The sequence below is a fragment of the Buceros rhinoceros genome, unplaced genomic scaffold (genome assembly GCF_000710305.1).
Source record: "Buceros rhinoceros silvestris isolate BGI_N320 unplaced genomic scaffold, ASM71030v1 scaffold676, whole genome shotgun sequence".
Taxonomy (NCBI): Eukaryota; Metazoa; Chordata; class Aves; order Bucerotiformes; family Bucerotidae; genus Buceros; species Buceros rhinoceros.
Genome location: NW_010416681.1, coordinates 3629 through 19728, shown reverse-complemented (window position 1 = coordinate 19728; position 16100 = coordinate 3629). Strand labels below are relative to the sequence as shown.

Below are 16100 nucleotides of genomic sequence, written 5' to 3'. Positions count from 1 at the left end.
TCTTTCGATTTGAATATTTGGTAAAAGCATCAAGAATAGGGGGGTTTTTTTTGCCAGGTTCATGGCATTTCTTCTTTCGGAATGAACAAGAAGTGCCATAAAGCCTTTGCTGTAGCAATGCTGTGGCTGCCTTGTTGGAAATGAGGAAATACAAAAGTTAGTAAGAATTAAGAAAAATTGAGACAAAGGGTAGCCTAGCTGCTTGAATATCTAGTAAAAGGGATGTTTTAGGTTTTATTTGAATTCTGGGCAAAAGTTTGAATGAGATTGTTTTATTTGAACAAATGGGTCCTTTTTATATCTCTTTTTTACATACAACCCCTGAAGCATGTTTATCATCTCCCACGATATCCATAACTGGGGAGGAGCTTTGTGTATTAGCTGTTGGTGCAGCCCCACCACTGCAGCCTGTGAAATCCCCAAGGTGTTTTCTTTATGGGTAGCCGAACACACCTTTTCCAAGTGACACACAGCTGTTCTCAGTTGTTCCCCTCCTGGAGATACTGTACCTTCCCAGTGCTTCCTCCCTGATGTGACAGAAGTGTTCCTCTCTGCCTCACAGTGAGCATTGTGTTAACCTTTCACATTTATTTACTTAAAACATTAGGGCTGCATTCAGTCCTCATCCTGGGTGTTAATCCACTGTAAGGATCAGAATAATGTGTTGCAAATAATGCCCTTTTCCCCATAAGTGAGTCATGAGGTGAAGTGGGAATGGTCTTTTCTGTTCAAAACAGCTTTTTGTGCTTCCCTCAAAGCCCATTTTCTCATAACACCTGTTCCATATCCTACATAAAAATCAGAATTGTCTTTTTAAACAAGAGTCTGTCATTCTCTCTCTCTTTTTTTTTTTTGTCCCCTGCCCAGTTTTGTCCCATTTAATGCTGTTCACTTTGCCAGTACCAGAAACCAGGAAGAATTGAGAGCACTTCCAGAATTGAAGTGAGAAAACAGATCTAGCAAAATGAGTTAAGTCTTAATTTTTTGAGGTTTTTTAAAAAAATTAAGGTGGGGTTTAGAATCTTTTTGTTGTATTTTGTTTGATTTCTTGGAGCTTCTTAAAAATGGGCAGTGGGGAGGGAGCAATCTAACAGGATCCTTCATAATGAAGTGAAATGGACACACTATTTAGAAACTATTATTTATTCTAGGTCAATTTTATTCTTAGTGTTAAAGGTTAATGCTGCTGTTTCTTCAACTGCCCAGTGTAGCTGAATGCCCTGGAGCAAAAAGTGGAGTAAGGCAAACATGCAAGAAGTATTTCTAAAAGGTCCGTCATGAGTCTCTAATAGATGAGAAACTTTTTTCATGAAGCCTTGTTTATTCCTGGCAGTTTCACCAGCAAGTTTGCCTGTGGTCCTCCTCCCTCTATCAGCCCCCTTCCTTCTTGCCTGCACTGAGCATTGATGGCATGATAATACAGAGCTGACACTTCTGAGAGCTTAGATCTTTTCCCTGAGATCCTTTTTAGATTTTAAATGCATCATCGTCATTGAGTAACAGGAGGGAAGAAGATAGCCTATGGTTGTGGTACAACCTCTGCATTGCCACAACTCCCCCTCAGAGAGTACAGGGCAGCATCTGCAGCTGGAGAAGTTCATTCATAACCCTTGTGAGGAGTGCTGGTGTTCATGGATTTGCCTCCGGATTCGACAGGTCCAACAATAAGGCATGACCTATGTGGCCCTGTAAAGTAGGAGAAATTTCAACTTTAGTTCTGGTCGGAAGACATTGTGAGTAATTCAAACCTGGAGAGAGATACTCCTTAAAAATCAGTGATTTGAGTTAAAATAACTTTTTGTTTCACCTGGGAGCACTCAGGTGCAGGAGCTGGTGGCCATGGCTGAAACATTTGTTACCAAAGGGCTTCCAAGAAAAGTTTGTGGCCTAATATATCTATGTTTGTGCCCTTTCAAAAAGTTGCATTTCCGTGGTATGTAGGAGTAGGCAGCAGCAGAAATGTACTTCACAGAAATACTCCCTTTTCCACAATAGTGTCTGAACCAGAATTTCTTGACATCCCGTAATGTTTTTTTGAGAGGGTCATTGCAGTGTTCCCCCCCACAACCCCTTAGAGCTGCACTATTATCTGTCCTATTCCTATGGCATGCGGGGTGATATACTAAGAGCAGCCCGTGTTTTAGGTCTTCAGCTGGGTCTGATGCAACTGCTCGTTTGTTGAATGGCTATTACACTGTAGCTGCTTGAGGGTCAAATGAAAACTGGCAGTTATTCTGCACCAGATAATATTTCTGCCAGTTAGCATCCTCTTGGAGGTTTCCTGTGAGCTCTCACAGCCCTCAGTCGCTTTGGAGAGCAGTAGATATCCTCCACTGCTAAAATTCTCTTTCTGAGTGCCAACTTGCCAGCTAGGCAAGTGCCGTAACTGCTTCTTATGGTGCCTAACGGTTGTGCACTGCAGCTGCTCTTGCAATGGCCTCTCCCTGCACACTCAAGACAAACAATGCAGACTATTCTGCTGCCATCAGTAGAAGTCATGCAACCTGCCCGTTGCACAGTATACTCCAAGTATCCTGTGGGTGCAGGTTGCATGTCAGGTCAATGGCACAGGGTCCGTTCCCTGCCCAGAGGCTGTGAGTTTGAGCCACGCAGCTATTAAACAGGAAGGCATCACCTCTGGCACGTGAAATCTTCACGCCACAAAGCTGCTCTGGATAAGTGTGACTACGTGCTTTCTTTGTGCTTACCTGACCCTCAGGCAGATTGTTTTGGCACCTGTCAGAGGCAGAGCGATAGATGTTCACTTGGTTGGACTAACATGGCTGTTCCTGCATTCTGTGCCTGCTGCACACAGAAAGGCTGGCAAGGGAGAGAAAGTTTCCTTCTCTGTCTCTTAAGTGCTCTGTTGGTTTGGAAAGGAGGAGTATAAAGTAAGTACCCATGGCTTTATTTTAGCAAACTAATAGTTTGCAATTTCTTCTAGTTGATTGAGGGTGCAGTTCTCCAGGTGATCTCGCATGAGTGCAGAAGAACCAGAGGAAACTTTCTTCCTTTCACTCCTTGGCAAAGCAGCCTATCCTTGGATTTTGCAGATGGCATATGCTACAGGCCATGTGGCATGCGTAAGAGGAGCGTGTTAAATCAAACAACAGAGAAACTGGGGAACGTTTGTGCTTTCAGGCTGTTGGACCATACTGTTCTGAGGCCACAGAGAGACTTAGGTAGTTTGAACCCCTGTTTTTTTCCCTTTAGCATGTTTGGACAGTTCCTGAGCTCAGGTCAGAGTCTGTGTGTTCCTGCAGGTATTGGAAGCATCTGTCCAATTGCATGGTTCAGGCCGACATGTGCCCAGTTTGAACTGTGAGGAGCTGATATTCCTGGAGAAGTACAGGAATTATTCTGCCTTCCTGTGCCTTTCCTCTACAGCAGCAATCCAGTGCAGGACTGGTGTTGCCTGTGACAGCTCTGAACTGGCACTCGTACCCTCCTGGTGCCAAAGGAAGAGGAATTCCTACCGTGTGTTTGCAGTCTTTACGCGGTTGTCTGTGACCCATCTGAGTACTGCGAAAAATGTTCATGCCACAACAGACATTCACTGTTAATCACAGTGACATTACCTAGCACTCCAGTGCTTAGGTACTGCAGTGAGGGTAACTTTTGCAAACTTTGACTAGCTCCCAGCAGCCAGGACAACGTTTTTGCTAAGTACAAGCATGGAGTGTAAAGCTGAGCACTGTTCCTCACTGACCACTAGCTGCACACAGAGTTCGTGTGCACTGTTGCATACACCATCTGGCCTTCGAATGGTCATCTCCTTGCCACTGAGCTCCCACTCTTTGTGCACATTAAATTAATTCCTGTCATTTATTACTTGCCTTTTGACTAGCTCCCAGCAGCCAGGACAACGTTTTTGCTAAGTACAAGCATGGAGTGTAAAGCTGAGCACTGTTCCTCACTGACCACTAGCTGCACACAGAGTTCGTGTGCACTGTTGCATACACCATCTGGCCTTCGAATGGTCATCTCCTTGCCACTGAGCTCCCACTCTTTGTGCACATTAAATTAATTCCTGGCCCCTTAAAAGGGCCAGGCGTACAGCTTTTGAGAGTTTTCCTGTGTCTCTTCTATCTGTCCTAACTCCTATGTTTACTTACATTTTAATTAGATACTTCAGAGTTTCCTAGTTAGGTACTCTGTCTTTCTTCAGCTCGTTCCTTTGCAGCTAGCTACTGATAACCTTTCTCCTCAGTTACAATTCTGAAAATGCATTCAGGACAGTGAACAATATTATGGAAATGCTTCAATTGAAATGTTTTCTTTCAGTTCAGCAACTTGGTCGTCAGGTTGTTTTGCTTCAGTGTAAGGGGGGAAAGAAAAGAACCTCAGCTACAGTGGAGGCTTTAGAATTTTCAGAATTAAGTGTTTATTACTGTCACCTAGTCAAAGAGCTGTCTTAGTGTTTAAAACTGAAGTAGTGTCCTTGCTAAATGTGGGGATTTTGGAAAGCGGAGGAGGAAGTGGGCTACATAGAATGGATCTAAAGATGTTGGTATGCTGATGGCATCCTTCATTTAGCAACAACAACAAAAAAGGGTCAGTGAGCCTGACTCTTTTTTACACAATGGCCCCTTTATACTACTCTGCCAGTAAATGAGTGTAGATGGGAATTGGACACATTTAGATTGACGGGGGTTAGCATTTCTTTGGTAAGAGAAGTGCAGCAGGCAGAGGTCCTGCAGTTGGCTGTGTCAGCTTCCATGTGCATCTAGGAAAGTGTCTTTATAGTAATATGGGAAACTAAATCCTCCCAGAGAATAGGTGGAACTTAATCTTGGTCTTAGCTCCACAATTAACCTTGGCACTGTAACACACTGGGCCCTGCACGAGGGAGGCAGCTTAGAGTGTTTTTAAGAAGGAGATGAGTATCAGTGTTTTGCTGGAATCTGCTTCCAGCCGACACAGCAGGACTTTAACAGAAAAGAGCTCCAGCTAGTAAGGTCTCTTCCAAACCTGCTCTGGACAAGGTATGGACCAGGACCAGTTCTCCTAGATGAGTCTGAGCTACTAAAAGGTTATGGAAGAGGGAGTTTAAGGAATTGCAGTTTCAGCGGGTGCCCTTAGCTGTACGTCAGATGTACCTGACTGCATTGTCTGGTGCGTGTGGAAGGCTAAAAAGGTACAGCAAAAAAGTATTTTGCTGATACAAGTAGGAAAACTGCTTGTGTCTAGTGGTAGGTATGAACACAGGTTGTAGCCTGAACTGATGAGGGCTTTTTACACAGTCCGATGTGTTCATGTGCATTCCTGTTCATATTCATGTACTCTTGCACATTCCTGGTTTGGCGTACATCCTGTCAGCTACAGGCGGATAAACACCTTCCTAAATGTGACTCAGAATAGTTTTCTTCTTTGTTAAATAGAACTTTATAGTGTTTGAATACTTTTATTTGTCCAGTATAGTCACAGTTTAGTCATTTAAAAACCAAATATGTCAATTTTAAAAATACTTGATGGCTTCAGTGCTTATGATTCATCTTTCGAAATGTGATTGTAGCTCTGTCACATTTCTATTGTTTGATTTCACTAAGAGGGGTTGCTAATCATGCAAAATAGTCTAAAATTTTAAAGCTGAAAAAAATTAGAAAAGTTAATTCTGCCTGATTTTGCATGATTCCTGCAGCCAGACCGAACACATCCAGTTTTCCTCTTCTGAAAAACAGTGTTTTGTAGTTCTTTGTGTCCAGCAGTAGTACAGGTGGTTGGTGTTTCCTTGTGCTAGCATCACCTTAACTGCTACTTTGTGAAGAAAATTATATTTTCTTCTTTCTGACACTGACTGTAAGGAATTCAACTATCATTTTGTTAAGAAGTGTAGTGTGTGCAAGTTTAGCTTGAAAAAATCACTCTGAACCATGAGTCACACAAAACTCTCAGCACAGGAGGTGGCTGATATGTCATGTAAGAGTCATAGGAAATATAGTCATGGGTCAGACCTACACGGAGGAGGGCCTTGCATGCACACCAGGGATATCATACTCAGAGGACTGATAGTCCAAGGATAAGACCAGGTGAACTTCTTGCAATTCATTCAGTGAGCTCAATGAGAAATACAGGTCATAGTTTAAGAGACAGATAGGGTTAGGTTTTTTTTTTAAGAAAAGGAAATGTCAAAGCCAAGTCTGCCTTCGTAGTGGGAGAAATTGTATTAAGTGAGACAGGGGGAGGGATGAAAAAAGAAGTAAGTGAAACTAGGGGAGATCTTCAGGTCCTAGTGAGAAGATTGGAAGATGTGAGCACCTGGTAATTTCTTACACTGGGGACTGGGGGAAAAGTAAAAGGTCATAGTATAGTTAAGAACAACACTGTCGTGTAACTATTGGAAAACAAGTCAAAGAAGGCAAAAATCACATCCTTTTCCAGTTTTGTACTAGAATGTTTGATTATATTCTGTGTAGAAGGAGAAGAGTGGGAAGGGATTAAGACAGGAGCCCAAAGTTGTGCAGAAGATGCTGGGATTGAAGATACAATAGTTAATTATGATGAGGAAGGTGAAACTAACTTCTATCAGTAGGAAGGGTGACAGAAACAGGAGTAGTGTGACTTCTTGTCCATCTGGGGGTTGACCCAACCTGGCTTTGAAAGGGTGATGCCTGATCTTATGGAGAGGAGCAAAAAAATCAGTGGGAGAAGAAGGGAATGGATTGGTAACCCTGTCTGATGAGAACAAGAGAAAAGGCAGTGAGGGGGGAGGATTGCGAGCTTTGGACACTATCAGCTCTGACAAACTGATGAAGTGAGAGAGTCCGGATGATGTGTCCCAGAACAACGGTGTAAGAGATTGTTTTAGGTCAGGGCAGTATTGGGAGTGCATCCTGTATGGGTTATCTTGCAAAGGTTACCAGGCGTAGTCCGGTCAGCGTAACTAGGGCCAGGAGCTGCTCTGAGCTCTGTAGCAACAGAACAAAAGCTTGGGAAGCTGGCTTTTCTCTTGTCTCTAATTGCCGCCAGCCTGAAGTCTTGCAGTCAGTGGACCTGTGATGGTGAGGCTGGTTTGTTAGTGCGGGATTTGATACCAGAAGGTATGTATGTTTCAAAATAATATCATGGGTCCAGGGGAAGAAGTCTGTACTTCTCTCATGAGAGATGTCCTGCTCTGTAGCTAATAACAGTGTCCTGCAGACACCTGTCTTTTGCAGTGCCCCTCACTGAGTCCACATACTCATGAATTCCAGTGCACCTTTTTTAAGAAAACAAAATGAAAAAGAAAAGAATTAAAACATTCAAGCTTCAATTTGGGATGAACCAAGACCAGACCAGTGACACTGAAATCAGACAGCCAGGGCCAAGAAATATGCTTCTTGTGCCACAGCCAGTGCAGGTTCGAAACGGAAGGCAGATGAGAAAACTTGTTTTGCAAAGCTCTGCACAGTGGCACTCGCTCAGCCTGGCCCCTAGCCAGGACACCTCTGTTGGCAAAGGTTTAATTAATCTAACCCGTGCTATACACATGTGGTCACACTATGGCTATTAACGCATCAAAGAATACAGTAACAAATGCAAGTGGTGGCCAGACTTTCTTTGGATATTTCAAGGAATACAGTGAATGTCAGTGTGTGCAATATGTACAATTAAAATAATGAATGCAAAAAAAAAAAAAAAGCGAGGCCTCTCTCATCCACCATGTACAAATAATTGTATACACAGCAGCAGCTATTAGAACTGTGGATTGGCTCTCTTAAATTAGAGGGATAGCTGGTTGTGTCATGGTGGTGGGTACAGCACGGTTCAGCCAGCAGTGAGAGCAAACTTCTTTGCCCTAGCCTGGCTGCCGTGTCCTATTGCTTTTTCAGGATCAGAAGCACGGCTGATGGAAATAGGAGCTACGAGTGAGTGCAGAGTAAGCACTGTGATAAACTCCACAGATACTACATTTGTGGCATGCATGGAAGAGGAGAATTTTGCCTTTGGCCTGTAAATTACAGACTATGCTGAGGATTGTATGCAGCTCGTTTTTAAAAATCATCACAGGTCCTCTCTGATGTTAGGTGGCTCTAGTAATAGCCAAGATTGTAAACTTTATTTACAGAGGAGTGTTCCACTGCATTTTACTCCTCCTTGATTTTGCATAAAGACTGTGTAAGAGTGTTGGACTGAACGCAGCTACGTAACCACAAGTGGGAATGTCTGTAACTCTTTGAAATGTAAAGGGAAGAAGATGTTTAATAATGATCTTTTGATTTGGAATATTCTTTTTCTATTTAAAAAAAAAAATAATTATTAGATCTTTTAGACCATTGGATGTGGCATTTAAATATTGTTGTTATATGTTCTTGACAATGAAACACTTTATTGTTCATTACCTCTATCTTATGGAACCGAAAATGGTAGAATAAAATTGTAAACTGAACAATAACATTGAGTGGTTCTTCTCTTCCTGTATAGCATCATGTAATTCCTGATGTAAAGCTGCCCATCACCAGATTTGTGCCAAATTACTATGTGGTCATACTGCAGCTTTGGACTAACGCGGAAGAGGCATCGGTTTCTGGCTTTGTTATAGTGTAGGTTTGCACATTGCTCTTTATGTGTAGTCTGACACTCTAATCCACAGCTCATCTCTTTCTCTCACTTATTTAAATGAGTGTCCTTATTATTGCCTAGCTCACTTGTTCCTTACTTTGATATTTTAATCTTTTTTGGGATTTTTTTTTTGCTGGCAATGAAAATGTAAATTTACATGGTGAGCAGAACTGTTACACTTCAGAGTTTAGTGCAAAAGAGATCATCTTTTTTGGTTTTGCAGTGTAGAATTTTTAATCACCTACATACTTTGTATAAGATAATGGTTTTTATGACATTATTTCAGTAATCATTTAAGTATAGAAGCAGCACTGTTACTAGGTTTTTATATATCCTATTACTATAGAAGGTACCTGAATTTAATTACAGTGCTAGTAATTCTTGCCTTTGTCAGTGTTACCACATTGTCCTTGAAGAAGAAGGTATTTCTAAGAAACATTTTTTATCTCTAGATGGTGGAAGTACTGATAATTAAATAGGCAGTTAAAGGGACACTAATCACATGGGCTGGTACAGCCTATAGGTTTCTGCCAATCCACTGCTGTGGGGCAGTGGGTACAGAAGTTGTGGCATTTATTCCTTCCTCTAGTGGATAGCACGCAGAAAAATCTTGTCATATTTGCACCTTGTTGGTATACCTTTCATTGCTGAGCAGCTTCTCTGAGAGGAAAGGTCTACGGTCAATGATCAGTTTGGCTGTTGGATGGTTTTCTTCAGGTTCTCTTGGTTCAATCACATTTTTTAAAAAAGCTCAGCTTAATAGTTTTCCAGTCTATTGACATGGTGATCTGTTTAATAAAGACATTTTGAAATCAGAAAAGCAGTTCTGTATTCTAAATTACAATTTCTCTATAGAAGTACATTAATAGAAGTACAGAATGATTTGCAGTAGGACTGCTAGGTGAGCCATGACTGTGTTGCAGTAAGTACCACAGTAGCTGGAGCTACCCAAACAGAAGCGATTGGAGACAATTTGTAGGAAAGGAGGGTTTAGAAAAAAACCTGAAGGATGTACTGAGGAGGAAAAACTACATCTTCAATAAAAAGGGTGTAGTGAGATGAAAGAAATAAGGGGGACATTATAATCCACCTTCCTATGACTCATCTAATGGTTGTCTTTCTACTCCCCATTTATGCTTCTATATTGCTTTAGTGCTAATCAACACAAAACAGCAGTTATTTGTGTTCTTCCTGCTGCACGAGTTACAACTTTTAAAAAAATTTTGTTTTAGTCCATTCTATGAGGAGTTCTTTAAAAAAAAAAAAAACAAAAACCCGCAAAACTTCTCCCTTTTTTAGGGCCAAATGGATATTTCTGATATAAAGTATGCTCAAAGGACTTTCAGTCCTAGGAAAGATCCAGAGAGTGGAAAATCACGTTCTGCATCAGTGGGTACTAATGAAAGCTGAGGTAGAGGCACAGGCAGTCCATAACATCTTTTAGTTGCTCGTAGTAATGAATATAATATGTATAAACACACACGTATATATATTTAAATATATATAGCATAAATGCTGTTATATATTACATAAAGTACACAAAAAGTGACACTTCTGAGTTATTGCCTACAGGTATTTCATGTTGTCTTGAATGATTCTGTAGTTTGTTTTCATTAATAGTTGGTAAATGTGCTGGCTTTGAGGAAACCTGAAGAAAGATCCACTTGGCTATGTGAAAAAAACGGAGTTAGGAGCATGCTGTGGGATCTCATTAATGATTCAGGATGGTTGGTTTCAGTTTCCCCTCCTTCCTTTCACAGGGCAAAATCTGATCAATATTTTCCTTTCAAGGTCACAACTACTGCTTGGTCGCTGTCCTTCTCACAATCCTTGCCCAGCCATAGGGATGTTTTGGAGGATTTAATTACTCGTTTAATCGAGGTTGTCATCAATAACTCTTAGCAGAGTCAGGCTCAGACAGAAGCCGTATTATTACAGGAAAGGGCTCTGCCCTCATCTGAGGAGTGCTGCAGTCGTGGATGACTTCTTGTCAGTCAGGAAAGTGTCTTTTCCCTTCCGTCCTATCCCCACTAATCCTGTGGTTGCATTATGGACAGGAAAGCTGTGAAACAGTGGTGTAGCATATCTCAGATATTTGGTTTTGCAAGATTTGTAAGATAGAGTTGAGTTTGAGAAAATGTAAGTTTCCATCTTTGCAAGGGGAAGGATGTTTCCACTGTATGGGTGATAAGAATATCTTTTGGCAATTAGTTTTCCAGAACTGCAAGTGAAAGGTCTATTTAAAAAAAAACTATTAATATGGTTTTTTACGTACTTTTTTTTGTACTTTTTTTGGTACAATATTTTCCTTTATTTAGAAATTGGTTCAGTGCAGACTAAGTAAACTTCTTACATACTCAGTAGCTAACCTCACTTCCTGAAGTTATGTTGTAAATCCTAAGGGGAGTAGCAGGTTCAATGTTTTAATTGCAGGAAAGGACACATGTTCCTTTAATGGGGATGGAGACCTTTGTCCCTGTGAAACAGCTTTCCTATTTTAAGAAGTATCATGAGCAGTCACTCACAAATACAGAAGAATATCTCAATATCTTCATGTCTTTTGTCTGGAATCCTATTAGAATGTTCTCTCAGCCAAGCATTTTCTTTCTGAAAAGGCTGGTAAGGTGCAGGTTTGATGCTTTGTCAGAAGGCGAGCAAGGCTCTCTATCCTTACTCACATGCTTCAGTTTTCAGAGACATCATATTGCTGAACAGACTCTGCTTTTTGTAATTTAAATTCTATAGTTTAAAAGTTGTGTTTAAGATCTAACTTGAGCAGAATGAGCTGGATGTATTTGTAGGAGATAAAAGACTTGATCCTGTACAGTTCTTATGTTGGCTGAAAAATAACAAATAAAACGTAGGGCATCATCACTTCCTTCTGCTTTTTAGGAAAATCTGGACAGTGTAAAGGCCTGAAGTCATGACAGAATTCAGTTACCATAATTTCGGGAGGGAGCTCCTGGAGGTCAGCTTTATCGTAGAATGTTATAAACACAGTTAATCATGCTTGTTGAACATGATGAATCCAAATGCTGTGGGTCATAATCTGTAATCAGTCAAAGAATGTCCACAGCTCACTTTGCTCGTTCTACAAACATCATATTTAACACAGCGCACATCAGTTTAATACATGTATTATTGATTTCATGCTCTTCATAAAATGCCAGTAATAGAAAATCTATTTCTATTGCTTTTCTGTGTGGGACTAGAACCTTAATGTTAATATAATTTCCAAGGAAAAAGCTCTTCAGTGACTCATGTGAAGTATGTTGGAGGGAATTTGTGTGTGTGTATATATATAAATATGCAGCTACAGAAATTTTCAAATGGTGTAATTTAAGTAGATGACTTAAGTTGAGCCCTGCCATTTGTCTGGGTTTTGCTTTTGTATGTTTTTTATTGTGAAACTTTTGTCCCTACATTGAATTCATAATGTATGTCCAAGTCTGCTGGCCACAGATCTGTTGCCTTTGCATGTGAAGTTCATGTTTTTATGTTGCAAAGAATACTTATCACTGGTATTTGAAGCTCAGGACAGAGAGACTTGAATTTTGTTTTTGTTCGTTGTGACGTGTCATGCTGAAGTACCTTGGACTGGAACAGGAGGAGACATGGAGATCTGTTGCTTTGCTCCACTGGTACCTCCTGCCTTACAGGAGGCAGCAAGGGAACACCAGGGTTTCTGGCACAACAGACAGCAATTTGCAGAAACCTTAGGGTGGTTAGAGGTTGATTTCAGTACGGGGAGTAAGGGTTAGGGCCAGGTGTTGAACAAGCCGTTTTGATGTTAGATCTTCTGAGGATTCTTTAATGCAGTGAATTACTGACTTGACTGTTAATGAATCAGGTTTTTGCATATGATCCCCAGCAAAAACAAAACCGCCAGTCAAAAACCATATACCCCAAGCAAGTAAATGCATTATGACTAAGTATTGAGCCTTGACTTCAGTGGGGGTTAACTGTGTAGTAAGTTCGTTTTTGCAGGCCAAGGATATACACCAAGAAGAGTTTGGCCAGTGACTCCTCACTGCTTATCATAAAGCATGATATTAACATTTTTTCATAAGTATTTTTAAGCCATGCATATATTTGTAGCACTACGATACATGTACAAACTCTGTCTGGTAGAGTCCAGCCCAGAAAATATCAGTTAATGGTTAGCCCTCCTCATGGTATAAATCGTTAACTGTGAAAACTGTGAACTGAGAACAATCTAGAAGCATCACAACAGATACTTTTATCTCCTGCAGAGTAGGAGGAAAAATAAAGCAATTTGGGAAGAAATACAAATATTAAAAAAGAGTAGAATTGGCAATTGCAAACCAAACCCTTGACAATTGCATTAATGTTAATGCATTCCATTCCAGTTCATGGTGAAGTAAAAGGAGTTGGTCTGGTAGATCAAATATGGCTTTCAGTGCAAGACTGCGACAATGAAGGTGAGATGATAAAGCTATTTAGACTCCTAACCTATAAAGAGCAAGACTGTATTGTTTATAAATATACCTGGTGAACATACAAAATTATTTATTCTTAGAATAGATGCCGTTATGAAATACTACACTTGTTTTCAGCTATATTTCTGGGATGTATCTATCTACCCTGTTTCGTGTATGTGTATATACATGTATACATACGTTTTTGGTTGAAAAAATACATATGCAGTCAAAATTGTGAATAATTAATGACACACGTTAGGTTCTTTTTGTGTTGATGTCAGAGCGTTGATAAGGACTTGAAAGGGATTTTATTCTATTGAAATAGCTGATAAATTGTGATGGAGTAAATAACAGTGTGAGAATGTAACTTGCTGTCTTGTTTTGCTCATTACAAACACATTGTGAAGCAATGGGTAAAAATCCATTTGGCATGAGCCAACCCAGCTGTATATCTAGGGAAAAGTCCCAGATGCCATGTTTAGACTATTGTCTTTAGATGAGTGGATTTTAGTTTTCTTTGTTTCTTTAAGTTTGTTAACAGGTTTTCAGTCATTGTCTTATTTTCGGTCCAGACAAGAGTAAAATCACAAGAGCTCTCAAGTATCTGTTAACATATTTTTCAGACAGGATGTCAAAAATTTCTTCCATCGGTATTGATTCATGACATCAAGCCTAAATAATTAGAACTCACCAACTACTAGGCTTTTGTGTCCTGCATTAACAAAAGTGGTACAATTATTTTGAAAATTATTTAACCAGTTGCCGTACTAGCACGCATTTCACATAACTGACTCACTTCTACCATTGTACTTCAAGTAATCAGAAATAACTCGATTCTGTATTATCTGTTAAGTGGTCTCTCTGGAAAGTAGGCACAGTGTGTGGTTTGCATGCACTATATAATTTCACTTGGTTCTGGGGCAAAGCACAGCAGTGTTTGAGGAGGCTACCAGTATGCCGTCAAAGGAAATGGGAGTAGGGTACATTCTGTGTCCCTTAGGGAAGGGCATCGATCGTGCCCATAAGTTTGAAACCCTCTTTTCCCTCATCACTTGAATAAGGCGGCCTGATAGATACTGTGTGTTGTTAATAGTTCCTTTGCTCTCCTATGTACCATACTGGGACGTTGTCTGGGAGAGTAATATTTGTCTTAGGCCAAAATGATGCCGTAAATTAACATAGATTAAATAATTGTGAATAAAAAAGTAGATACACACTTGCTCAAGCCTGGGCTCTGGCTTTTTTTTTTGTTTTGTTTTGTTTTGTTTACTGGCACAATCATGCCCTGAGCCTCTTTGTCTTTGAGGTCTTTAGCTTAGTAAATGATCCTGGAAGCAAGTAGTCTTGCACATCTCTTTTATACTAAAGAGCTTTTGGTTTGTTAACTATTCATTGGATCTTGTCATGTGTCTGTTCCGCATCTGAATTCACACGATTACGCTGCTAGGATGGAATCATTCAAGATCTAGTTTGCACCACCCTTACTCCAAGTAAGTTTGGTTTTATTTTCTGGAATGAAGCTGGGGAGAAGAGGATTAGATGGGAACCCCATCTTATGAGAGGAGGGCAGTTGTAAGCCTTGTATGTATTGCTTATACTTTCTGCTCTTTCATGAGTGCAGAGCACCACCTTAACCAATGCTGGCACCATCGTGGCCAAAGCATTGCTGGGTTTCAGTGACTCCTATCCTCCGATTTTTTCAGGCTGGGGCCTATTTGGTTACTGGAGCCCAGAAGTTAGGCAGTCATTCTGTTTGCCTGACCATAGAAGAGCCAGATGTGTTATTTAGCTGTTTATTGATTGAAAAGGCAGGAAGACTTGACTATGAAGGCTGAGGACTCTCAATCTATTGTACAGTGCCTTTAGGGGTAATTGCCACCAAGTAAGATGCCAATCTTGTTTCTTTCAGAAGAAATATCTCTTACATCAAATACATTTCAAGCATTTTGTTAACCTTGATATGGCTACAGGAACATTTTCTTTGTAGAAAGAGGAAAATTCAGAAGGCACAACTTACCCTTCAGTTCTACGGAAGTAACTGAGCATAGCACCATTCTTTTCCAAGTTATATGACGGTAATAGGTTTGGGAGTTCTTTTCTTTGGTTGGTAACAGGACAGGAATTTGTTTCATATGCAGAGAGGAAAAAGATATTTCTGTTGCTATTCACACAGCTTGAAAAGTTCTGTTCCTAGTGCATCAGTGGTACCAGACAAATAGGATTTGAATAGGATATATAGCACATACAGCATTCTGTGTGCCAGACTTGGATGAGAAACTCACCAGTTCCAGTAGCGCAATTTCAAATAAAAGAACAGTCTTACTTCCAAATAGCCTACCCTGGTAGTTATGGCATTAAGCAACTAAAGATGGTATACATTATAGACTTATGTCTAATTTATTCCATTTTTATTAAGTTTATAATTACATGGTATCATTTAGTAAAATAGTTTACTTTCTTAACGTTGCTGAGTCTTCAGGTGGTGCTTTTTGGTTATAATTTACGTGTAAGAAACCTTTTTTATATAGTATGTGGTTTCTTCTGTCAGAAAGGTTCTGTATGAGGTGGCTTTCACAAATACAAAGAGTGCGAGCTTCCATTTTCCCCAAGACCATTTTCCTTCTCCTTTGCTTGGTGTATGCTACAAAGAGTGCTCCTTTGAATGGAGATTCATTTTGTGCTCCAGTAAAACTGAGAATAGAGGAGTGAAGCAAACCAAGGCCATACTGGAGTAAGTGCACGTTGTTTTCACCTTGGCTCCAGGCAGCTGTGATTCAGAAGGCTCAAACGGCTTCATTTAGTACTGTGTTATGCAGTACTTTTTCTTAAAAATATTCTCTGTTTTCTGTGTTTGGGAGGAATCACAGGGACACTTACAGCCAAGCGGTGTCTTTGGTGAGATTCCAGCTTACTGCAATATCGAGGGAAAAAGAGAAGTCCCTGAAATCTTGGAAGAGGTGCAGAACCTGAATGTGTATATTTTAGCTGCGAACGAAATGTGTGCCAGACTTTAAAACCAGACCACAGGGTTCATAAAGAAATATCCTGTGCCTCAACCTTCTCTTGCCTCAAAGCCCATGTGTTGGTGTGGAGGAGGACTGATGTAGATAAGGTTCA

General features: G+C 40.4%; 1 protein-coding gene across 1 annotated transcript in view; it reads left to right on the top strand.

Moving 5' to 3' along the window:
• NTRK2 (neurotrophic tyrosine kinase, receptor, type 2) overlaps nucleotides 1-12983 on the top strand; it is a gene marked incomplete at its 3' end in the record, with an annotated part of 62139 nt that extends 49156 nt beyond the window's left edge. The window contains exon 10 of the mRNA XM_010137873.1: nucleotides 12912-12983. Coding sequence (XP_010136175.1) covers nucleotides 12912-12983 — 72 coding nt within the window. The remainder of the gene's footprint in view (nucleotides 1-12911) is intronic.
• Between the last annotated feature and the right edge of the window lie 3117 nt (nucleotides 12984-16100).